The sequence below is a fragment of the Penicillium subrubescens genome (assembly GCF_028828155.1).
Source record: "Penicillium subrubescens strain IBT 31985 chromosome Unknown utg000002l_segment0_segment0, whole genome shotgun sequence".
NCBI lineage: Eukaryota > Fungi > Ascomycota > Eurotiomycetes > Eurotiales > Aspergillaceae > Penicillium > Penicillium subrubescens.
In genome coordinates this window covers 3704885-3729680 of record NW_026643152.1, presented here as the reverse complement: position 1 = coordinate 3729680, position 24796 = coordinate 3704885, and the positions used below count along the sequence as shown (strand labels likewise).

At 52.3% G+C, this 24796-nt stretch overlaps 7 protein-coding genes across 7 annotated transcripts; 3 read left to right on the top strand and 4 right to left on the bottom strand.

The window, feature by feature from the left end:
- Nucleotides 1-224: 224 nt before the first annotated feature.
- N7473_002719 (small subunit rRNA maturation protein TSR1) lies at nt 225-2842 on the bottom strand (the record flags this gene model as incomplete). The annotated part of the gene is made up of 2 exons (XM_057148659.1): nt 225-2669; nt 2737-2842. 2 exons carry the CDS (start codon nt 2840-2842, stop codon nt 364-366), a joined length of 2412 nt encoding a protein of 803 aa, XP_057012313.1. The 3' UTR covers nt 225-363.
- Nucleotides 2843-3138: 296 nt separating this feature from the next.
- Nucleotides 3139-4801, top strand: N7473_002718 (WDR46/Utp7 family protein; the record flags this gene model as incomplete). Its single annotated transcript, XM_057148658.1, has 2 exons — nt 3139-3771; nt 3836-4801. The coding sequence occupies 2 exons, from the start codon at nt 3139-3141 to the stop codon at nt 4799-4801; spliced, it is 1599 nt and encodes a 532-aa protein (XP_057012312.1).
- A 316-nt stretch (nt 4802-5117) lies between these two features.
- On the bottom strand, nt 5118-6170 carry N7473_002717 (urease accessory protein UreG; the record flags this gene model as incomplete). The annotated part of the gene is made up of 3 exons (XM_057148657.1): nt 5118-5658; nt 5771-5869; nt 5989-6170. 3 exons carry the CDS (start codon nt 6168-6170, stop codon nt 5118-5120), a joined length of 822 nt encoding a protein of 273 aa, XP_057012311.1.
- Nucleotides 6171-7319: 1149 nt separating this feature from the next.
- N7473_002716 (LIM domain-binding protein) lies at nt 7320-9807 on the bottom strand (the record flags this gene model as incomplete). The annotated part of the gene is made up of 4 exons (XM_057148656.1): nt 7320-8102; nt 8168-8455; nt 8518-9413; nt 9570-9807. 4 exons carry the CDS (start codon nt 9805-9807, stop codon nt 7320-7322), a joined length of 2205 nt encoding a protein of 734 aa, XP_057012310.1.
- A 2047-nt stretch (nt 9808-11854) lies between these two features.
- N7473_002715 (ATP-binding protein) lies at nt 11855-14743 on the top strand (the record flags this gene model as incomplete). Its single annotated transcript, XM_057148655.1, has 1 exon — nt 11855-14743. One exon carries the CDS (start codon nt 11855-11857, stop codon nt 14741-14743), a length of 2889 nt encoding a protein of 962 aa, XP_057012309.1.
- Nucleotides 14744-15985: 1242 nt separating this feature from the next.
- N7473_002714 (DUF4050 domain-containing protein) lies at nt 15986-17209 on the top strand (the record flags this gene model as incomplete). The annotated part of the gene is made up of 1 exon (XM_057148654.1): nt 15986-17209. One exon carries the CDS (start codon nt 15986-15988, stop codon nt 17207-17209), a length of 1224 nt encoding a protein of 407 aa, XP_057012308.1.
- Nucleotides 17210-17770: 561 nt separating this feature from the next.
- Nucleotides 17771-24712, bottom strand: N7473_002713 (uncharacterized protein; the record flags this gene model as incomplete). The annotated part of the gene is made up of 1 exon (XM_057148653.1): nt 17771-24712. The coding sequence occupies one exon, from the start codon at nt 24710-24712 to the stop codon at nt 17771-17773; it is 6942 nt and encodes a 2313-aa protein (XP_057012307.1).
- Between the last annotated feature and the right edge of the window lie 84 nt (nt 24713-24796).

Below are 24796 nucleotides of genomic sequence, written 5' to 3'. Positions count from 1 at the left end.
TTTTCTCGCCAATTGTTATGTTTTCTTGCCAATTGTTATGCTTTCTTGCGTATCTAATCGCCTTTTTGACACTATTGTCCGGACTGGAAACGAATACAGGTTTTGGTGCTTGTCTTGACCTTGAAATGGTTGCGGTGATGAACAGTTGTGTAGAAGAATGGATGCGAATGATTAAACGAAAATGATAGTAAGAAGAAATCGTAATTCATTATGAAGTTTCAAGTCTATTTACTTTTGGGAGATGCATCGTGACGCCAATCCTAGTAATTCGGAATTCAGATATCGAGGCAATCGGCTCTCATCAACTCATACGTTCAAAAATATCATCCCAGCCAATCTGCCCAATGCAGCAGAAGGCTGAATTTACAGAATCTCTTCCAAAGCTCTCGCGCGGCGAGGGAAGACACGCTTGTACAAACTGATACCAATAGAATCTTGCGGGTTGATCTTGGCATCGAAGGTGGCCTTGAAGTAACCGTGAGTACCCAGGCTCTCCTTCATGTATCCACTGCGACCGCGGCGGGTCCAGAGCTGCAGGGCCTTGAACCACTGCACGTCCTCGGAGTTGAAGAACATGTAACGAACAGTGACGACCTTCTTGTGGATCTTGTACGGGTGACCGGTGAGAATGGCACGCTTGGCGATGACACGCTTGGGATCGGGAGCGATGACAGTGCCGGTACCAATAAGCTCCAGACGATCCATAGACAGCGCCTCCGGTTGGGCATCGGCTGATTCGAGCTCCTCGGGGTCTTGTTCGACTTGCTTGTTTCTGAAGACGAGAATCGGAACAGCGCCCCAGGTCATGGGTCCAATCCAGGTAGCGACGGCGCTGCGGCCGGGGTGGAGGAAGCGGTCGAACTTGTGGACGTTGTTCGGGGTGTTGTCGCCAGCGGAGAAGACAGGGTTGACGACCATGCGACGGGAACCAATCTGCACGATGAGCTCCTCCTTGGACTTGATGGGCTTCTCGACGCTGGAGCTCAAGGTCATGTTGACATTGACCACGGTGTGCTTGTGCTCGTGGCGCAGGAGAGAGAACAGGGAGAGAGGCTGGGCCTTATGGCGGAGAGAAGCAGGGACTGCACGGAGATGCACCTCCACGCGCACTCCAGGATTGACACCGCCAACAAGAGCTTCGCGGATAATGCGGTTCTTGGTGCCCTTGTAGTCACCGAACTGCAGGAGTCGGCGCCAGTCTTCAGGCTCATATGGACGATCTTCGGACGTCTCCCATGGGCTGATCTTCATGTTCTTCAAGCCTCGGAAGCGAGCCAAACGCTCTCGGGCAAGCACATTGGGGTGCAATTCGATTTCGTCGGGGAACTCAAGGTCCTCTTCGGCTTCGGTGCGGCGGCTCCTACGGTAGTCCTCCAACTCTTGGGCCTCGTCCTCCGGGGATGGGTCCAAGAACATCTCGGACTGAGGGTACTCTGAGGGACCACCCTCGGTCATGGCGTCTTCCTTGTCTGCGAAGAAGCCATCCTCGGGCGCACCATTGACGTCCATCTCCATATCTTCGTCGTCATCCTCATCAACAATATCAGACCCGGAGTCTGAAACATCCTCGAGGTACCAAGCAGACTGGTACTCGGAGGTACCCTTGGGCAATCGCTTGGGTTTCGAGGGAATGTGCGAGTCATCATCGGAGAAGTAGTGGTGGTCATCAAGCAGAACACCCTTCTTCTCAGTATCGGCCACAGAAACCATGTCGTCGTCCATCATCTCGATTTCCTCTGGGGCCACGACTGCCATGTCATCCTGATCAGCACTGGGGGTTTCCAAGACCTGTGTACCGTCAGTGGCATCGACATTCATCGCATCATCACGCTTGCTCTTAGTCGTGGGCAATGGAGCCGCGGTGATCGAGTCGATCTGGAAGTCACCCCAGCCAGGAATATGAGCAATGCGGTCGGCCTTCAAGCCCTTTCCACGGACGACACCAGTAATCACAACGTCGTCGACGACCTCCGAGCTAGCGTTGGGCCACTGAACATCCTCAATGAACATCCAGCTACGCTCATCACGCCAACGGATACCCTTGGGGGTGGCAGTGCAAAGAGAGCGAATGGCATTAGAGCACTCCTGCCGAGAATCGAGCGACATGACCTTCTCAACCGCGGGGAAGAAGTGGTTGATGAAGGATTTAAGAGAAGAGGCCACCTGAGGGCGCCTCTTGGCGGGGTTGACCTGATCCAGTCCTTGAACAACGGTGACAACGTTGGAGATACCCTGGCTCTCAATGGCACGCAGCAGCAGCTCGCCTTCCTCCTCAACTTCGACCTCGGCAGACAAGACCAGAACCACAAAGTCGGCCATGCGGCAGACATCCATAGCATTGACAAGGTCGAATTTGGACTTGATATATTGGAGGCTCTGGCGGAATCGGTCGACGCGCACCCGCGTTGGTCCCTCGGCGGAAATTTCGGTAGTGATATCGACACTTTCATTCAGCACACGGATAGCGGCATTGGTATCAATCTCGGCGGAAAGCGGGACAATGGCGACATGGCGAGGAGCTCCATGTTGACCAGTGAAAATGCTGGTGGCCTGAGCCTTATCTTGCTGCTTCAATAGCTGCTTTTGACGGGCTTGGTTGCGGCGGTCGAGTTTCGACTTCAATTGTTGGTGGGGGGTTTTGCGACTGCCCCGCTCTGTCTCGACCTTGCCTGTCAGGGTGTTAGTGGATGAAAAGTGGGATTATATTATGCCGATATATTTTTGGATTATTCTCACCCTTTTCCTTCTCCTTCAAAGCACTCTTAGAGGCATGCTTGGTCTTGAAAGGCTTGTTCGCAGCCTTGGTGGTGGACCGATGGTGGTGGACCTGGGTGGGCGCCATATTGGCGTTGGACCCTTTGAATCGAAAAGGCAGGGAGTCCAGATTGAAGTGAGCAAAGACGGGCTATCTAATAGCTCAATCCCAGAAATCTCACAAGAACAAATAACGAGACGAAAGTGTTCGATCTGCTGGACAGAAAAATAAAAAAATGGCGATAAGAAAACAAAATTCGGCAGTGGAGAGGATAAGCGAGCGGTGAGCGCGAATCTTGGCGCAATTTTTCTGCTTAGCTTTTTCTCCGCGCTCGTGAGTTTTTTTTTTAGCAGGTCGACGAATACTCCAGAACACTCACAAAAATGGCGGATTCAGCCTCAAAGAAGGCTGTTGTCACGGCCGAAGACCGCGCTGCGAAACAGAGACTCGCTGAAGCCCAGAAGACATACGGGCGTGGCAAAGCAAACTCGGTCAAGAGCGTCCGCGACAAAAAGATCCGAGGAACCCTCAAGGAGCAGGAAAACAGACATAAAGATGCGATTCTAAAGGCCAAGGATGCAGAGATTCTTCTCGAGCACTCGGCTGGATTTTTGGAAACGGAAGGAGAGCTTGAGAGGACTTACAAGGTCCGACAGGATGAGATCAAGGACAGCGTTGGATTGGAGACGGCGAAGAAAGGCTTCGAACTGAGGCTGACCGAGGCCGGACCTTACCGCGCTGATTATACTCGCAATGGACGCAATCTGTTGCTGGCGGGACGAAAGGGACATGTTGCGACGATGGACTGGCGTGATGGTAAGCTGGGGTGCGAGCTTCAGTTGGGAGAAACTGTCCGTGATGCGCGCTGGTTGCACAACAACCAGTTCTTTGCCGTCGCGCAGAAGAAGTATGCCTACATTTACGACCACAACGGTGTTGAGCTCCACTGCTTGAAGAAGCATCTGGAGCCTCTCTTCCTCGAATTCCTGCCCTACCACTTCTTGCTGACCAGCGCTGTAAGTGTATCTTGTGATTTCCATTGAACATTGGAATTGGCTCTAACATTTATACGAATTCCAGACTATGGCCGGCTTCATCAAATACACCGATACCTCCACCGGCCAATTGGTCGCCGAGCTGCCAACCAAGCTTGGCCGTCCGACCGCCCTTGCCCAGAACCCTTACAACGCCATCCTCCACTGCGGACACCAGAACGGTGCAGTCACATTATGGTCGCCCAATTCTCAAACTCCACTCGTTAAGGCGCTGGTGCACCGCGGACCTGTGCGGTCTATAGCCATGGACCGTCAAGGCCGCTACATGGTCTCGACCGGTCAGGATCAGAAGATGAATATCTGGGATATCCGCATGTTCAAGGAGGTGCATTCGTACTCATGCTACCAGCCCGGTGCTTCGGTATCTATCAGTGACCGCAACCTCGTCGCCGTCGGCTGGGGCACTCAAGTCAGTGTGTGGCGGGGCCTGTTCGAGGCTGCGCAGGCCGACACTCAGAAGGTGAGAAGCCCATACATGGCCTGGGGTGGCGACGGCCAACGCATCGAGAACCTCCGGTGGTGCCCGTACGAAGATGTCCTCGGTGTCGGGCACGACCAAGGCTTCGCCAGCCTAATCGTTCCTGGTGCTGGTGAGCCCAACTTCGATTCTCTCGAAGCCAACCCGTACGAGAACACCCGCCAGCGCCAGGAGGCCGAGGTGCACAGCTTGCTCCACAAGCTGAAGCCGGACATGATCTCGCTGGACCCCAACATTATCGGAAAGCTCGACACCATCCACGACGACAAGGTCCGGGAAGCTCGCGACCTGGACAAGAAGCCCGAAGATCCCATCGAGAAACTCAAGAACCGTGGTCGTGGCCGCAACAGCGCTCTGCGCAACTATCTCCGCAAGAAGGGTCGCACCAACGTCATCGACGAGAAGAGGCTCAAGGCCGAGGCGCTTCACAAGGAGCGTATGGCACGCAACAAGGATCGGATCCGTCAGGATCGACAGGAGCTGGGTCCTGCTTTGGCTCGGTTTGCCAAATAGAACCTGGATTCTTGATTGTGTGTTTCTGCTTTGCTTGTTTGGCTTGTTGTCGAGCATCCAGATACCCAGCCGCGACTTTTTTGGAAACATCATCGCGCAGACTTCGCTGGCTGCTGCATTTCAGGCGTTGGAAAGGGGGAAATCTTCATCATCTTACATGTTTCTTGTATAGAAGGGCTGTTTTACTTATGAACCGGAAAAACAAAAGCAAACTGTCTTTACAAATGTATCATCATCAGCTATGTGATAACGGCAATCCAAATATGAACCTCGAAGCCTGTATATAAGGGCCTCTCATCATCTCCATCTTCATCATCTACTCATCCACACTCCCCGACCCCTTGGGCGCACCCTCCTTCCACCTCTTCAAACTCTCCTCATAAGCCCCACTCCCCTTCCAAGCACTAATAACCAAATTAACAATATGGTCCATGCCCTTCCCATGCTTGACAACCGCAAAAACAGTCGGGCCCCCCTCCCTCATCTTCGCCGCATCCCTCTCCATAACCTTCAAATCCGCCCCCACAGCCTCCGCAAGATCAATCTTGTTGACAACCAACAGATCCGAGCCCGTGATACCAGGCCCGCCCTTACGGGGCACCTTATCACCGCCAGCAACGTCGATCACGTAGATGATGAAATCGGCCAGCTCGCGCGAGTAGTTCGCGGCCAGGTTGTCGCCGCCGGACTCGATGAGGAGCAGGTCGGTTTTGAATTGGCGTTGCAGGGTTTGCAGGGCGAGGAGGTTGGCGCTGATGTCTTCGCGGACGGCGGCGTGGGGGCAGCCGCCTGTTTCGATGGCGCGGATGCGGGATGGGGCGAGGGCTTTGTGGCGGGTTAGGAATTCGGCGTCTTCGCTGTTTGGTTGGAAGATGGATGTGTTAGCATGCATGCACGATGAGCTTGTCATGTCCTGTCCTGTCTGGAGGATAGGGCTTGTTGTGTAGATCAGATCAGATTAGATCTTACCGGGTGAAGATATCGTTGGTCACAGCGGCGATGTTATACTCATCACGCAGAGCATGGCACAAAGCCAGCAACAGAGCCGTCTTGCCAGATCCCACAGGCCTGATGGATGTATCGTCAGCTCCATCCAAGCTCTCACTCTCAAGTATACTTCCAAGCGGGGCGCGCCAAAGCAAATCTAAGTTTTATAGATCTGCCATGATCACTAAAGATGGACCTACCCTCCAATACCAACAGTGAAAGCACGATCCTTCCAGTCGCGGCCCTCAATCAGCGGCATCTCCCGGTTGGCATATGAACCGGGGCCGTCCAGGATCTCGTGGGAGTGGCCGTGGCCGTTGAACGGGTCATCATGCGAGTGGCCGATACCACCATCGTGGGAGTGGGAGTGGGAGTGGGCCATTATATATGATATGTTGTATTTAGAGGGGTTGGTATAGTGGTTAATGTCGGGCTTGGAGGGGTACTTTTTTCTCACGAGGTTGCTGGAGGAGGTCGGGGAATGTGAGGAGGGGCAGTTTGGTTAAAAGCAAGGGAGCAGTGGGGAACTTGCGATAACAGAAAAATGCCGAGAGCTTTGGTTTTCTCCACCAGCTTGGCCGATGCCGAACGGAGCTCGCCGGTTCGGCAAACTCAATTCACTCTAGAGTCTAGGTTTATACAGAGTATACTCTTATCAAGTATAATCAGCACAATACACAAACAATTGGATACGAACTACTATACGGGATGTGGACAAGAAAGAAATGTGCTGATATGTATGGATTCGTCAAAATAGCGGCAAAACGATGAGCCTCGCAAGAAACAAGAGTCATCAAGAAAACCTCCAAGCCCATTATTAGGGCTCGGAGAGAAACCCCCCAAATGCACGCAGACGCAATTCCAATAAACGCAAAGCCCGACGCCTGTGCAATCGCCAAGACGGATATCAAAGATTCGGCCAGTTGATCCAAAATCAAGAAACAAACAAACAGGCCGTCAATCAAAAACCAACAAGCAAAGCAATAGCAGAACGGGCGAATGTCCTCGAATATAAAAGAAAAAGACCAATCCAATAATTCGTCAAAACCCCGGACGTGGCAAAACCGTTCAAGGCTTGTAAAAATAAGAATCACAAAAAAGGTAAGTTGGAGAAGGAGAAAAAAGCAGAATCAGGCGATGTGTCCAGACCATCCAAAGAAACGCTGAAAGGGAGATAGAGTACATTAGGATCGGAGGTTACCAGAGGCCGATGAGGCAGGCACCCACGGAGATCCTGTCACTTGTATATGGGACACCAAGGAGGATTGTGGTGGAGAAGGAAGATTCCGTGGGTATCGATTAACTCCATCATCGACCGGTTTTATCGTCAGAATACCGAAAACCGTAGGAGACGATCCTTTGACATGGAAGATCAAGGGATCCCAAGATAAATGACAAAAAAATTCACAAGAGGCGAAGGAAATCTCCTCGCCCCAGGTATCCAATGGTGCGCCAATTCCTCGCATCTTATAACGATGTTGAAAAAAAAAATGAGAATAATGGGCATGAAAATGTGTGTGATCGACTCCGATCAGGCCGCCGCCCCCTTCTGTCGTTTGGGCACTCGAGGACTGGCCTTGACCTTGCCGGCACCGCCTTGGATGGCAGTGCCATTGACTTCGCCACCAGCACCACCATCATCGGGCTCATTCTTGACGGTGCTTGCCCGTCGACGCTTGTTACCTCCGACATTGGGGCTGTTGTTTACCATTTGGGGTGAGGGCTGAACAGCACCCTGCATGCCTGGAGGTCCGGCAAGCTGGCTCTGGGCAGGGCTCGCATGTCCTGAACCAGTCAGATGAGGCGATCCCTGGGCTCCTGGTAGCCCAAGGTGGGCCATGGCAGGGGATGCAAACTGCGAGGGTCCACCCATACTGGGATTCCGGGCATTGGGAACTTGCTGCATGCCAGGGTTCATTGGCGTGACAAACCCGGCGTTAGGGTTCTGAATCGGGAGGGTGCCCACCAGATTGTGGAGGGCTTCGGGAGGAGAGAATTGTGGGTTTTGTTGCGAGAATTGGAACAGCAGCTGCATCTGAGAGATAGTCTCGGCGACTTCCAGGAATCCCATGACTTGTGTCGGCACACCGTTATAGGTAACCATCGACTCGGGCAAGGTTATTTGCGGGCTTTGTTTTTGAGCCCGCTTTGCCGTGTTCTTAGAGACCTTGGGGCTCTGCTTTTGCTCAGAGAGCTCCAAAGATTGAAGCAGACTCCGAGGAATAAACTCATTATGGCTGGTCACAGTGATGTCCAGCATCTCGAGTTTGTTAGCCATGTCGAAATGGGCACGTAGTTGACCATGGGTGAAGAGCTAGAGGGATAATCAATACCACGTCTATGCAAGATTGATTCACGACCGCAGAGGACAAAACATACCTGACAATCATTCGTGAACCAGTAGATGAATGAAGTCCGAGGACTTTCAACCATGTGCCCTCCATTAGGCATATCCCGTTCTCGGGCACCTTCAACGACCATTTGAATCTGACGGATGCCGCTGGTATATTGAGTAAGGTAATACCGTGCCAATGCCGGAGTCGAGATTTCAAATTGTTTAGAACCGACCTGGGGATTCCATACACCCTGTCGCAACACACCACCGGGGGCGTAGAATCGGTCAACAAAGGACTGCCAGTACATGAGGTCCTGCGCTTCGCCGCGACTCTGCAACCTTGTTAGTCCGGGGATTGATCAAATATACGTAAATTTCGAGGTCATCTTCGTACCTGGAATCCACTTAGGTGTTCCGCATACGCATGCAAGCATAGAATTGTTGTGCCCTGGCGATTCATTCTTTGCTGCATCATCATAGCGGCATTCTGTTGCTGCTGGGCCTTCAACTGGGCTTCCTGAGCAGTCATTGGCTGACCCTGCTGGCCGAGTTGCTGGACCTGCTGGCCCGGCATACCATGCTGAGGCTGTCCCTGGGGTCCAGGATGTCCAGGCTGTTGTCCAGGTTGTGATGTTTGAGGCAACTGCTGCGGTTGGGGGTTTGGAGTAGCCTGGGCTTGCTGAGGTCCGCCCTGTGGCTGTTGAGGTTGACTCGATGGAGGCTGAGGAGTTTGGTTTGGTTGGGGGGTACCGCTTTGCGGTGGAGGACCATGCTGGGACTGGGGAGTCGCACCCTGATTCTCGTGCATGTTGGGAGGCTGCACTGAGCCGCGCTGCGGTGTGTGCTGACCCCCCTGTGCATTATTTGCCTGGGCTTGGGCCTGAGCCTGGGCCTGGGCTTGAGCCTGCTGCTGCGCTTGGTGAGCTTGCGCCTGCTGAAGAGCGAAGAGCTGCTGCTGCTGCTGCTGCTGTTGCTGGTGCTGCTGCTGTTGCTGTTGCTGCTGCTGCTGTTGCTGCTGTTGCTGGAGGTTCTGGGGTTGGCCATGCGGGACCTGCTGTTGAAGATGCATCATTGCGTTGACTGGCCGCATGCCACCAGGATTTGCTTGCATCGCAGCCAACTGGGCGGCACTCACACCCTGAGTACCATTCGGTAGTGATACGGGCAGACCATGTTGCTGTTGCGCCTGCTGTGCCTGTTGCTGCTGCTGCTGTTGGATCATCATACGCTGACGAAGGAACTGTTGATGCTGTTGCTGTTGCTGGTGAAGTAATTGCGGGTTATTCGCGACTACATTGGAAGCATGACGGTCAGCAAGCGCCTTCCATATGGTTGTGTCGTCTATGACGGTTCCCGTATGGACCGGTTGTGGACAGATAACGGGAGGGATCCCCGCGCACGTTCATTACACGGCCTCGGGAACGAGAGGAAGAGATAGGCACTCACAATTTTGCTGAAACGCCTGCTGCTGAAACATATGCGCTTGTGTAGGGTTTAGATGGGATAGAGCGTGGGCATTCGGCATAGGGCCACCCGGACCGGCGGTCCCAGCACCTGGGGGCATTCCACCCATCATTGGGCCTGCCTGGCTCACCTGAGGCCCTCCTGGTGCCGAAACACCGGGATGCATCTGCTGCACCATCGCAGGTCCCGGATGTCCAGCGTTGGGATGTTGAGCGGCCATTTGGTGGTGGCCGGGGGAAGCCCGTGTGGCGGCATGCCTTGATGGGCAGGAAACGATTGCGCCATCATCATTGCTAGCAGGCGGAAGTCACCGCGCACAGGAGACTTTGAGGGCGATGAATCGCGACCGCGACAAGAAGGCGACCGGGGGTAGAATAGTCGGTGTTACTGGCGCGCGTACGATAGAAAGACAACAGGCCGCTTTTAGCGTTCGGAGTGGAGGCCACGACGAGGCGGTTCTGGGATACAGTAGACGCGCAAGACCGAAGCATCGATTCGTTACTTCCTCCCAGTCGTTCACCCACTTCGCCTCAATGAAGGCCTCTATTCTCCTAGGGGGGTTGGCGTTAGTGGGTGAAGTGGTGGGGAGTGGTAGATAAGAGAGAACGGTACGGTAGGTGAGGGTTTTGGGGGGGAAGAGACGGGAAAAGAGACGGGACAGGCCCAGGTAATAGGGAGGCGTGGAGGGGCTGGGTGTCTGCAGGTTGAATGGTGGATCGGGAAATCCTAAGGATAAGGAGGATATAGATAGGCTGAGTGGATGAGGAGAACTCACAACTTCAAAGCCCAAAGTCGGTCAAGGTCGAAGTGGTTCAAAGGGGACGGCTGTCGCGGGCGCCCATACGGTCAGGGAATGATGATGATCGCCCGGTGGGAGCGAAGAGGGAACTGGGGACGGAGGATCCGGCTCCGAGGGTGGAGGATGTAACCGAGCAGATTGGATGGGCAGATAGCCAGATATTCAGAGCAGAACACGTCGAGACACTCTGTGATGATCTCGATGATAAGAAAAGAATGTCTGCTATGTCTTTTTTGCTCGGTGATCACTTGAAAATGGCACCTTCCACCCTTTTTTTTCACCCTGAAGCGGGTTTTTTTCGCGCGCCTTTTGCCCAGCGATTCCAATACTGCCGCGCTAACCCGACTAGGTAGGTCACGTGTTGGGCTATGTATTTTAGCCGTTTTTTTTTTTTCTGCACTTTTCTCTTTTGCCATCTTGTGCTCCTCGCCACTGTTCTCAGGACTTCCCTGGCTCTTCAATAATGACTGGAGGAATTGCCTTGGTCGGGATGAGAATGGAATGTCTTTCGATACTGTGATCTCGCCACTAATCACCAGGTTATGCTGACAGCAACTGATTTCTTATGGTAAGTCCGAATGTGCTTTTTTTTTTACTCCCCCGGTTCAAGGATGACAACACCTTTTTACTTCTTTACCCACCAAATCGACCATGACGAGACAGTTCGGAACTCCCTTTCCCGGTTGGTCTGCTACTTGCCAGTATATTTTGTCTGAGAACCATCTTGAAAATACCAACTTTTGCTTTGATATATGCAATTGCAGGAGACAGTCGGCTGACCCAGCATTTGCTTATAGGAACCACTTTGCATGCACGACCCATCAGATAGTCATTCTTACTATATGCGAATATATTTATTTCAACTTGATATGTGCTGGCCTGGGAATTGTTCCTGTACCACTCTTGGTGTTCCGCCGTAAAACCTTTCAGGGCGTCTGATCCACAAACTTTAATGTAATCCTGGCCGAAGATCACCTCTAGTGCGAGATGTTATGTCTCGAATTGACGGGCACTAAAAGGCCATCATTCATGACTATCGGGTTCTTGTAACTCCTCAGAGATAGGCCGATGAGGGACAAGCAAAATCACGCTTCGAAATTGATATCTTCATCGATCTGAAGCATCGATACCACACGACAGGTCATATGTGACCTAGGGAATGTTTTCGAAGGCTTTCGAGGTTGCTTCAATTTCCTACGCCTTCTGAAAAAGGCATAGACAAAAAGTATAAAGAAATTGAGAAGCTAGGTCAACAGACTGACGTGCAAAAGGAACCATGCTGAAACCCATGCTGTCGAAGAATGTTCGTAGTACGAATGGACGAATGAACTGGACCATACAAATGGCCTTCCGCCCAGGCGTGGATTGACATGTATCACGTGATATGATATTTCTCCTGCGGCAAACGAGAGCGCTGTCCGTTCTTCACGACCGACGAGGCCATCGACTTTTCGTGACATTGCCCCGGATGTATCCGTCAATGCCACAGGTATGGCGATCCATTGCACGCCCTTGTCGCTTCGTCGCTCGTCGTCGCCATCCTGCACCCGCGCGACAATTTCACCTGTCGCGCCAATGGCTCTCGGTGCCAACCAATGATCCCCAAAATGGATCCACGCCGGCCACCGACTTAGGGGACGTGGTGGATAGCCGCCAGTCGCCCAATTCCAACGATAATGTCGTGAACCCTGATTCTCCTTCTACACCGGTCGAACAAACTGTACAGCCCGTCTCGAGACCATACGGATCCGCCGTTCGCAGAGCCATGAGAAACAGACATTCCGAGCAGCAACAACAGCAAAGAGGATCAACGGCTGCGACAATTCCTAGCTGGTTCCGCGAGCGAAACATAGTGACCCATGGTACCGATGGACGTCAGGATGCTGTGCAATTCCAGTCCCAGGTCGAGGTCCGAAAATCGAAGGCAGCGTCGAAGACAGATACTGCGGCTCAAGGAGCGTCGGCGCCTGGTGGTGACGGGGAGGATCCTTCTGCCACAGGCGGGTCATCTGAATCGGAGACCCGCTATGCCGTGGCAGAGGAACTATGGGATGAATTGCGCGCGTCAGTCAAAGCGGGTCTGAGACTGCCGCCTGCGCAATACGCGGGAGAACCACCTGCCAAAAAGTCGCATCTGGTTCTTCAATACCCCGGCCCGGACGGCATCTTGTTTTTGGACGCAGTGGTTCAACGCCTTGCCCACGAGCTAAATGCCGACCTTGTTACTCTCAATGCCCAGGACTTGACTCAGCTGCTGAGTGAGCAAGATCTTGCCGAGGCTGGCGCGACTTCCGGGATCCGATCTCTCGGTTATGATGTATATCGGCCTCCAGTCACTGCCTGGCCCGAGCCCAATGAGGGTGAAGGAGAGGGCGAGGACGATATAGCGGACATTGCTGGTGCTCATGGAGTGCGCCCTGAAGTCAGTACCCCTCGGTTCATTACAATCGAGGCCAGCAGAGATTCAGGTGATATTCCGCTGCCAAACTGGCTAGGGTTGAAGTCGCTCGTGGCATCTATCAACGGCCAGGACCAGGAACCAAGCATGATGCGAGGCTCTGGCCAGCGTCTGGAGACACGATGGGTTCGCCTTCTCAACGAGGTGCTTTCCTCAGCCGTTCAGTCAACACAATCAGCCCAGCCAGTCCCTAAGGATTCGGAAGAGCCTTCTGCGCCGGAGACGGACGCGAGTAAGTCTGTCTTGTCGCGCGATACCATCGTTCATGTACAAGATTATCGCGATATCCAGAGCTCGAGAGAGGGCTCTAGGGTGATTTCCCTACTGCAAAAGGTCATTCAAGATCGACGACGCGCAGGGTCAAGGGTACTGCTCGTCGGTAGTACATCCCAGGACCTTCATCATTCCCCTTCACAAGACGGCTCAAGGATATTGCAAAATGTCTTTGATGACAACTTCTCCAAAACACTTGTCATCACACCAGCGATGGAGTCCAAGGCCGTTGAAAAAACATTCGCGGAGGACCAAAAGAACCGGACGATGGATATCAACATCCGCCATCTCCAGAACATGCTGCGCTTCCGTGTCAATGAAACATCGTCCACCGTGAAGGATGACATCTTTGGTGACCGGGGTTGGCCGCTAGATGCGCTTACTATCAAGCAATCCGGCATTAGAGATCGATTCTGGTCTTATAACCAGGTGCACTGGGTTGCAACTCTTGCACTTGGTAGTGCGGAGCCCAATGAGCATCTCAGCTTTGAACACATCAGACGTGGAATTGAACTCATGGATCGAGGAGATCGAGTCACAAGCGATTGGTTGCAGGGCAAGTCATCTAAGCAAACCGATTCTAGTCGTGGGCAGAGCCGAGAGCAGCTGCTTGCCTCTCTACGGAAGACTTGTAACTCCCATGAGAAGAAATTGCTCAACGGCGTCGTGGATGCAAAGAGTCTCCGCACCACATTCGCGGACGTGCATGTTCCACCCGAGACCATCGACGCTCTCAAGACCTTAACATCACTATCTCTCATTCGCCCCGAGGCGTTCACGTATGGTGTCTTGGCTACCGACAAGATCCCCGGTCTCCTGCTTTACGGACCTCCCGGCACCGGTAAGACACTCCTGGCGAAGGCTGTTGCGCGCGAGAGTGGCGCGACTGTGCTCGAGGTGAGCGGCTCCGAAGTATACGACATGTACGTTGGCGAAGGCGAGAAGAATGTGAAGGCCATCTTCACATTAGCGAAGAAGCTAAGCCCATGCGTTGTGTTCATCGACGAGGCGGACGCAATCTTCTGCTCGCGCACAGGTGCAAGCAACCGTACTTCTCACCGCGAACTCATCAATCAGTTCCTGCGTGAATGGGACGGAATGAACGACATGTCTGCCTTCATCATGGTAGCCACCAATCGACCCTTTGACCTGGACGACGCCGTCCTGCGCCGTCTTCCCCGCAGACTGCTCGTGGACCTTCCAACTGAGGAAGACCGGCTGGCCATTTTGAAGATCCACCTCAAGGGCGAACAACTCGACCCCGCCGTCGATCTGGCCGAGCTGGCCAAGCGGACCCCACTATACTCCGGCTCCGATCTGAAGAACTTGTCCGTCGCTGCTGCATTGGCGTGTGTACGTGAGGAAAACCAAGCCGCGGTCCAGCACCAGGGCGAGGAGCCTTATGAGTACCCGGTCCGTCGCATCCTGACTCGCGCCCACTTTGAGCGCGGAATGGAAGAGATCAGTGCTTCGATCAGTGAGGACATGTCTTCTCTGTCTGCCATTAGGAAATTCGACGAACAATATGGTGATCGCAAGGGTCGGCGTCAGAAGAGTCCTGGGTGGGGCTTCATTGCTCCCTCAACCCAAGAGACCACCGCTGATACCGCGCGCGTCCGGAAATGATTGATTTGATCTGGGATTTTCAGTGACAGGACTCTGGTATTGGGGAGTTTTCTTTTATTTTTGTAATATTAGTGATACGATAGACATGTAACAATATCCGCAACAGTAAATATGACATGAGGGCTGGTGTTTTGGTGCTCTGTGAACTCTACGTTACTGGTCTACTGTCATTCTTTTTGACACTTTTTTTCTTTTCTCCTCTATATCATCTACTAGGTACAAGCCGACTACATTCATACATTGTTCTGTCTCGAGGTCCTACTAAGATTGCATATCCCTGATTCAACCAGGCGATTTCAAAACCCTAGTTGGGAATACGCTGCTATGTCCACGCAGGGACATAGCATTGGTGTCACCTTGATTGTCTTGTGGCACAGCATGAGAAGTATAATTTCCGTGTCTGTGATCCTCCAATCAAACTATGAATTCATCGTCTACATCGACCACCTTATCCGAAGATAAGTGATCGTGTGATCGCGCAATCATACCATGTCTGGGACGATAGCTCCCTTTCAGCCGGATGTTTTGTATCTACTCACAAGATTGTGTTTGATAGAAACAAATGAAATCATTTCGAGGCATCTCAGAGTTGTATGTTGCCTCCAGTCGACGGAGAAATATCCCAGCATAGATGTTGTGTTGTATTGATGACGTAGAGACGAACAAGATCATAGTATACGCTACAAGGGTGACTGATAAAGTTGGATATGTTTGTGGAATTTCAAAGACTAGCTTTCGTAGACTGCAAAAAGCTACATTATGTTGCATAACTCAATAGATGCGATCGCGTGAATGTCTCCACTGATATAGATCCAGATGGGGATGTCAGATCTATGATGTCCAGATATTATATGGAAGATAGTATATCCCCACGTACTCGAGGAAATCAGTGGTAGAGACTCTAAAACAGCTGTCGAGGAAAATATCCCTCATCTCGGATTTTCTCCATCTAATAAGCTCATTTCTTAATTAAGGGTCACTTTGGCCAAAGGGCACGAACCCTTGGGTGAAGGCACGTGCCCCCGATGACATCGCACTCCGCTCCACCCGCCACTAAGAAGAGCTCTTTTCCTTTTCCAACCCAACGGGACGATCGAGGGAGCGGACTCCAGTGCCGGGGTAGTGAGAGCTGTCTATATCTTCTACTCTTCCCCTCCTGTCCTGTTCACACGCGAATCCAACTACCTTCCAACGAGACGAGAACAAGAAAGAAAGGGCCCCACCACCCCCACTGTCGGAATCATGTCACTCGAAAATCGCGACGAGGCCATTCGAGAGGCCAAGATCTTCGTTCGCCAAGTCGTGCGAAATGACTGGGAGTTCGACTCTACTTTATACGCTGATGGGAAACGTCCTGGCCCCTCGACCTCCTCCACTCTCACCGACGGAACTCTTTGCGAGGGTCGTCAGGTTGTTGAATGGCGATGTCGAGAATTCGATAGCGCAGGCTCAGAGCTTGAGCCGCAATCGTCTGATAGTGACTCGGACTCGCAATCGCCAGGGAGGGCTTCAGGGGACCCTGCGATTGACAGACGGCGCCAGCGCCGGCGGCAGATAGAAGATGAGATGGCTTGGAACGAGGGGTTGCGAATGTTCATGGCTAGACGGGACGCATGGTCTGGGGCAAGGACACAGCGCCAGATTCGCGCAAAAGAACAGAAGCGCAAGCTTGCTGCTATGCAAGATCAGACAAACGGGTCGTCTGATGTGAAGGGCGTGAACGCCGCAGAGGACGGTGGTGCGGGGATTCCCCCGCCCACGGACGCCCGGGCCCACGGTGAGACTGGTGACACCAGTATGCTTGCAAACAAAGCAGAGTCATGTCTTTCTATTACAGAGAAGGAGAAGGTTGAAGAGCAACTGCGCCGTCAAGACCAAGATGAAGAACAATCAACCGCGCCCGACGAGGAGACCAAGCGCAAGGAGTCCACAGAAACCTGCATCACCGAGCCGGATCAGACCATCGGCTATACTCCGCGCATCAACACTGCTGAAATTGATGATAAGGACTCGGGTGAAGAGTCGGACTGTGAAGAGGAAGAAGAGCTCGACGAGCCTCTTATTCCCGTTGCGCCTCCGTTTATTTCATCTGCCAACCCCGTCCGCGCAACAATCACTCCTTCAATCTACCCTTCCATCTACACCAAAGTCGTCGTACAGGGTATGACCCCCACCATCCCCGTCAATCTGGCCGACTTGACCAAGGCAATGGTTCAAGGATGGAAGGCAGATGGACAGTGGCCCCCGAAGCCAGCTGTCTCATCCATCGTTCTCCAAGATGACGCCTCTGTTCCGAAAAAGGCTGCCGATTCTCCTGCAGACGGAGCTCCACAGTCAAGGCGAAAGAACAGTATCACCAACGCTATGCGCAAGGTGTTCCATATGGGCGCGCATCCATTCCATCGCCGTGGATCAACTAGCCAGGATGCCGGCGCCGGAAACGGTGCCAACGGCACTGCCGCTTAAACCCGTTCTCTACTGGACGAAAATTCCTGTACCGCAGGAATGCGATTAACGAGTTACGACAGAGGGGTCTCTTTTGTGCCTTCATTTTTTCGCGCTAATTCTATGTCTGGTCCTTTTACGTAATGCATTCGGCGTGGGTTTTCTGGGTGGTTTCAGTTCCAGTTTCTCGAGTCTTCGCGCACCTGTTACTCATTTCCTCATGATCTGGGCGGGCGGGTTGTTTCTACATCTCTTATCCAAATACTCTCATGACCCTATTCCTCACGCGGCTATGTCATAATTTATGCATGTCTCTCACAAGTATCTAATATTCGAGGGATCCTACTTATAGCCTCATACAAGCAGGTCTTGACGAACCTTGATGGAATTTAGTGTATTCTTAAATGGTAACATACTATGCAAATACAATGCATTCGGGCTCATAATATCTTCTTATCACCGATCCAAATTCATAATCATCACCAAACGCCAATGCTAAACATGCAACAAAGTGAGATCATATAGTCTCAAACGAAATGGATTATATAGCCTTCATCCACACCAGTCACACATCATTCCTTCTCACTCTTGGAGCATATTGAACCGTTCGACCCTGTCCACAAAGTCCGAGACAGCATCCTCAAACTCCAGTCTCGTGATATCCGAGTTCTCGATCATGGCAGTGACCTCGGGCTCCGTCGTGATGAGCTTTGAGTCGTGTCCAGGGCGAGTGTAATAGTATCTGCCATCATGGAAGGACCAGTTCCTGAGACAGGATTGATGATCCTCGAAGGCAAGGCGCCGAGCAGTGGCCAGCTGGGGAGGTAAATCATTGGTGGAACCACCCGCATGCGACACAGTCAAAATGGCAACAGCTGTATCCGACGCTTGTAATGTGGACACCGCTCTGAAGAATTCCCGGAACCACTCGATGTATGAGAGCACACCCTCTGCGACATCGGTTACACGGTCGATGTAGTCTACCACGACGAGAGATGAGGATATCATATCGACGAATGCAGTGAGCATGATCAAGACAACAGGGTCTTTGAGTCGGGCTGGTCGATTGGAGAGAGGGCGGAGTGCTTGATGGGCTGATTGGAAAACAGCTTCGAAAATTCGCAAGACGGAGGACACGCAAGAAGAATCCATCGTGTTCAAGTTGAACAACAAGTCATTGAACACGAGCGAGATGCTCTTAATGATAGGCAAACAAAGCAACCAAGCAGTCGAATTGCTGAAAGCGAGCTCAATGTATGCTGGGAACACACATTGTAGAAGAACAGCTCGAAGCGTTGGTTTATTGAGCAATCCCGACTCATAGCTATCCTTCATAGCCGAGTGTAGCTGACTGACTAGATGATCATGCTGACCATCCATAGTCGCTCTCTCGACAATACTCTGGATGAACATGGTCAAGGCCTGCATTTCCTTGCTGGAGGACAACTTGGGCTCGTAACGCTTCAATTTTGCAACAATGTAGCGTGGGTCCGAGGATGGCAGGGGAAATACAGCCGGGTCTGTGAAGAAGGGGTCCACAGGCCGGATATCGCTGGTAAGTTCTTGCAAGAACCTGATGATGCGGTGCACAAAGTCGACATATGCGCCTTGGGCAGATTTAACAGCTCCGTTGCCGAGTTCTTGATAATTACTTCGCATCGCGGTCATCAGTCTCTGAAGCATCTCGGAGTAATCTTGTTTGGTGACGTTCAAGTCTGGGCTGTCCAAGGCTTCGAGGCTCAGTACATGCTCGCGCATGTTTGACAAGATGCTCGAGAGGAGAGAAATCCGTCGCTGGCTGAATTCTTCCAGCGTAATCGTGTACCGCTCACTCTTTTTGTCCTTGGTAAAAGGAAGATTCTGCAGCAACGGGTCATGGGGACTCCCATTCAGCAGCGCCTCCGTGAGACGATGTTGGAACTTCAACATCGAAGACCGCTCCACCAGGGAAGAAATCCAGATACCCATGACAAGGACTCGACTGTCGGAGAGAATGCGGCCGTCTTTCTCGATACACCCTGCCAGGAAACGCGGTGTGAATTTCCGAGTCTGCACCGTCTCCCGGAGACTAGCCCAGGACTCAACGCTGACAGGATCCAAGTAATTGTCCCACTGTCTCAGCTTGTGGAAGACCATAATCTGGGCAACCGACGTCCAGCAATCCACAACGCTAGTGAGAATAGCGTCTTCGGGACAGTGGTCCTCGCCGAAACAATTGGAAAGCAGACGGGAAACGACAGGATGAAGGACTTGCTCAACATGCTGGACGCCTTCGCTTGGAGGTTCTGGCTGTACCATGGCGTTATCGAGGCTTTCATCCCAGTCAACATCCTCGAATTCCTGACTATCATCCTCCGTTGATACAACAGCCGCGGGGATTGCTCTCTGCGCAGCAGCACCTGATGCAATAGCAGGATCCTTCTGAACATAAGCCTCAATCACCTGCAACGCATCAGAAACGACCACATTCACTCGCGCTAGCTTTGGGTTGAAAAGCCCGAGCAGAGGCTCGAAAGGCGTCATCGAGATGAGGCGTAGTGCATGCTCAATCGATGGTGCTCGCTCCACAGCAGTCTGCATGCCATTCAGTGCCATGGACAACAGATTCTCGATCGGTCGCTGGTTCTGAGCGATAGTGCTTTCAATGAGATGTTGAGAGACTTGTTCGCCATTCTTGCTCTGTGCTTCAATTTCCTTTCGAGCATGAGCGTGCTGATGTCGAAGCTCACTTACGAAAAAGCTGTGCCAGTTGGCAAACGGCTCTAACTCCGACATGTCCTCGTCTGTTGACAGCTTGAAACGAACCAGTCTTGTCCATGCGCGGAGATTGATGCTACACGTCTCATTGTGCGACCTGGCTGGATGGACCAGATCTCGGATGATCTCAACTCGAAACCGCAATCCGGGAGGAATAACCCAGTACAACGTACAGAGGAGGTCATGATGATTCCTCAAGGCATCGAGATCTTCACGAAGTAGAGGCTTCTCTTTCGGATAGACGCGGCCATGATTTGGCAACAGTCGCCATGCAAAGTTCCGGACCTTCTTATCATTGTATCGCTCGGATAAAAAGCGCAGACCGCTTGCAATGATCTTCAGCAGTGTATGAAAGCATGGCTCCCCCGGTTGCAACTCCAAGGACGGGCTTTGATCGAGCTCATCGAGGAACGAAGGAGACCCACGGCTCTCCTCGAGCTTCAAGTTATTCAGGGTGTTCTGCGCAAAGAAGTCATATAGAGTGTCGAGAATAGGTCTGCATTCTCTCCACCCCCAGGCATTGATCAATCGATGACATCTTTGGAAGAGCGCTCGGCAGTACACATTGTATGAAATGGGCTGGGTCCTAGAGTTGTCGCCGTAGTTGTCTAGTGCGGGAGACAAAAGCTTTTTGACGAGCGGCCAATTATCATGCACAGCTTTGAACCGGGTCTCTCGACGGGCAATGCCATGATTGTCGATATCATGGAAGGGGAGAAGTGAGAACAGCTGACGCCATCTTGTCTCGATGCGAGCAACATCCCTGTCATTGCGAGCAATACTCTTGGTGCATGCATCGACTTGAAGATCATTGAATATCCCCTCCAACATGTCCGAGCTGCGAAATAGTGTCTCAATAATGACATAAGCTTCTGCTGTAGGGAATTGTTCGCGAAGGCCAGTTTCTCGCTGTTCTGGCTTCTTGTTCTCCTCGAACAGGCGTCGAATCTCGGCCATCCCCGTATCAGACTCAATCAATGCGATGGTATCCGTGGCACATATATTGACAAGATTCAAAGCGTCCTCGGTAAGCACACCTCCAGCGAGGTTGTGAGAGGAAATTTGACGAATCTGATTTGCAAAGAGCAGGTTGTAGCACGCGATTCGCACGAGACCAGTCCTGTTGTATTCGGTCCCAGCGATAAAAGCAGCCAGAGGATCCCTCAGTGAGAAGACTAATCCCATAGCTCGCGCAATGAAGCTTGTCCGATCAACTGGGTCGGTGAATGAAAGATGATCCGTCACATAGGTGACTACCGACCGGTATGCATGAAATGCAGCCATCAGGCCTGGTCCTGCATTAGCAGCCAGTGATGACGACGCGCTCTTGTCAACATCTTCCAGTATCATCCCGAAGACAGACCCCAGTTCCGAGGAAACCCTTTCGTTCCATGCTCCCCACTGTAGCATCCGATCTTTCACAGCTATTGATGAGAAGCCCGCCTCCTTGTCCAGGTCTCGCTTTGTAACATGTAGTGAGCGAGAGAAATCCCCACTGCCTATCAAGGTAGACTCGTGGAAAAAGGTACCGTCACGTAAAGGCAGTATCCCGAAGTCAATCGAATATGAGCGTTGCCAATTGAACATGCCACCCAGGCTGAAGGATGATGTCTGAGCAGGAGCAGAATGAGTGATAGTTGGGGAGTCCGAGTCATCAGAAATCGCTGTGATTGGATCTTGATTCTGCACAAACTCGTCCGATTCAAGATTGATGCGAGTTGGTCGGTGTTTCTTCATACGGCGACGAGCAGATTGAGATTTAGCATCTGATGCTCTTGTCTCGATAGCCGCCAGAGACGGTCCCGAGAGAGCTTGAGAAGCTGCCGCGCCTTTCTCTGAAATGTACCGATCAAGCGTCAGACTAGGCTTGAAAGTCTTGGACGAATGTTCATGTCGGTAGCTTCGATTGAGCAAAGTCAAAGACCGACGGAAAATGTCCTTTGAAGCTGACTGGTTCCCCTGAGGCGCTGCAAGGCTTGTTGGAGCGGGTCGGGGATCATTTCGCCGTAATGATGTTATTGGCATGTTCCTTTGCACGATCCATTGATGACCGCGTCGCTCTGACTGTGCAGCCGGTGCAGGGTCAATAACTGCGCTTGGAGGGGCTGCGATTTCAATAGGAACCGAGGAATCCCTGGCCGGCGCCGATACAGGCACAGGTTGATCGTCATGGTTTGAGATAGTCTCAATCTCGGTAGCAGCGAAATGGTTGGTGATACGCGGGTTCCGGACAACAGGGGCAGCACGACGACTGCCAGATGAAAGAGCTGTCAGCGTCTGGCGCTTGCGAGGCTTTGACGGAGTTCGTGTGGTCCTGGCCCGAGGTATTGCTCCTCTTTTCCAGTCACGCAAAGACTGATTTGCCTCTGCCGTGTCCAATCTCGAGCTCAGCTGCACGAACTTCCGAGTCGGGCTTTGGCGACCCTGATCTTGACGTGATCGAGCTCCTCTTGCAGCGATTCGCAAGAACTGTGGCTGTTCTTTCCGAGGCCTAGCAGCCACGTCTGGAGCATCCAAGATACCCAACCGTGGTGCTGACCTTGATGAAGTCTGCTTCGTTCGACGTCCTCCATAGGAAGAGTCCGTGAGTCTGGTTTGTCTTTGCAAGCGAGCCTTCTTCAAGCGACGTTCGGTTTGACCTGAGCTTTCCTTCGATTTCACTCGTTTCAGTTCCTTTTGCCTCTCACGGGGACCGGATGATTTGCGAGAGGTCGTTGCAAGCATGTAGTCAATACGATTATCCTCCATAGCGTCTCCATCTCGGTCGAATGCATCCTCTAATTCCAACCTCCCTGCCTGTCTTTCCTGGGCATTGGTGCTGGCAGAGACGGAGATATTGGTGCGTTGATCATCATCATCCTCGCTCTCGTCAAAGTCTGCAAAATCAAACAAAACTCGACTCGGACCTGGATTCGCTCTCCCTGGCTTCTCAGGTTTTCGAGTTATCTTCTTGGCAACGCCTTTCCCGTCTATCCTCGCTAGAGCATGTCGATTGTTCTGGTTGGCCTTTTGCTTTTCGGATTGCTCGGCATTCAGCCGAACCCAGGATGCAGGAAGAACACCCCGAGTCCTTCGTTGCAATTCCCGAATATGACGATCCTCTACACCTGCCTCGGGCTCCGCGGATGGTTGTCGAGATCCTTGCGATTCTGAGTCATCATCGATCTCAATGATTGCGTCTGGGTGGTCCAAATCCTTCCCACCGGCTTCATCTATCCCGGGTGTCGCCGTTTTTGAATCACCACCCGGGGTTGTAGTCGGAGGTGGTGTGAATTCGAACAAAAATCGCATGCTCTCTGATGCTCGTGGCGTTCTTGAAGTTGATGATACACTCCTCGAGTGCGGCGGACTGGACGATATGTCAAATATAGACAGATCCTGCCGATTATTTGGCGTAGTATTGACGTTGATGACAACTTGGGGTCTGCCACGGCTTTCGAGCGATCGTTCACGCCAATGGCCAGAATATGATTTCTTTCTCCGCTTTTGTGAATGCACCCGGTGGATGGGAGAGGGTTGATGAACACGCTGCCGAGTTGGCTGCCGAGTTGAATCACCTTCAGACCGCCGCGCAGACCTAACCGGAGGAAGAAATTCCTCTAGGGGAGGACTCGAGCGAAGTGTGTTAGGGTTGAAATCATCTTGTTCCTGGCTTTCATCCGTTCTCTCATCTTGCTTGCTCTTTTCTGCCGGCATAGCCATTCGCACCGGGCGAATGCCTCGTTCTTGCATCAGCCTCTGATACTTGGCCATCTCCAGGGCATATGGATGCAATTGAATCGCATTACGCTCGCGAAAGGATCTCCGCACTGGTTGAGCGAATTCCGTCAGAAGTTCCTGAGGGATGTCGAGATCCGGGACAATTGGATTCAGACTCTCTGATGGGGGTATTGCTGACGTTGTCTCCGTCTCAATTTCGTCGGCATCCGGAGGTGGCGAGTGAAGCGACGACGGGGGCGATGACAAGGGAGAGTCATTATCTGACATTTCTTCTGGTGCAATGTCTCCCGTGTGTACATTATTGGCCTGCTTGGTCGCAGTAGATGTCATTGGCGGCGGTGGTAGGATAAAGGCGAGCTCATCCGGGGAAGAACTTCCCGATCTCCCTATATCACTAGACGGATGGCCGTTCACGGCCTCAAATCCTCGAGGTATTTGAACCTGTAGAGCTGGTGCGGGTATAGATGGCTTTGGGGTAGCTTCTTGGATTTTTGTTTTCCGGACAGGCTTGACTTGCGTCACTGGCGAACTAGGAATATCCCATATATCATCGTTAAGCTCTGCCAGCAAGGCGCAGGGTTCGTTGGCTTTTCCATCAGGCGTTTTCGTTGCTGAGTGTCGTTTCCCATACGTCCTAGGTGCCCGTTGTGGCTTCACTAGCTGTTCATCCAATGAAACAGCTGGCGGAGGTGCTTCTGCTGGAGATTCCTTTGCCGCACTCGTTGGCTCTGGTCTCTGCTTAACAGCTAGCCCTGTCTTGGCGGCAGGCGTCGAAACCAAATCCACCAGCTCCTGAGAGCCTTCAACTAATTCACCGCCATTATGCTCCTCCGAGGGTTCTATCGCATCCCGCAGCTCTGAATCTTCGGCATTTGCAGGACGTTGCTCGAGGTTCGACGTCGTCGCAGTAGGGAGGGGGATATAATTGAGGTCGACCTCGTCGTTCGCATCTTCATCCGCCTGTTCGCTCGTATCAAGGGAATCGAAACCATCTTCTTCGTCTGAGTCTGGGACAAACCCTCGTTTCCGCCATGGTTCCATTTGCATCCTCGGCGGGGATGTCCCATGTCTCTATGGAGTCATCGAGTCACGTCGCTAGACAATGGAACGCGCGCAATAAATTTCTCGAGA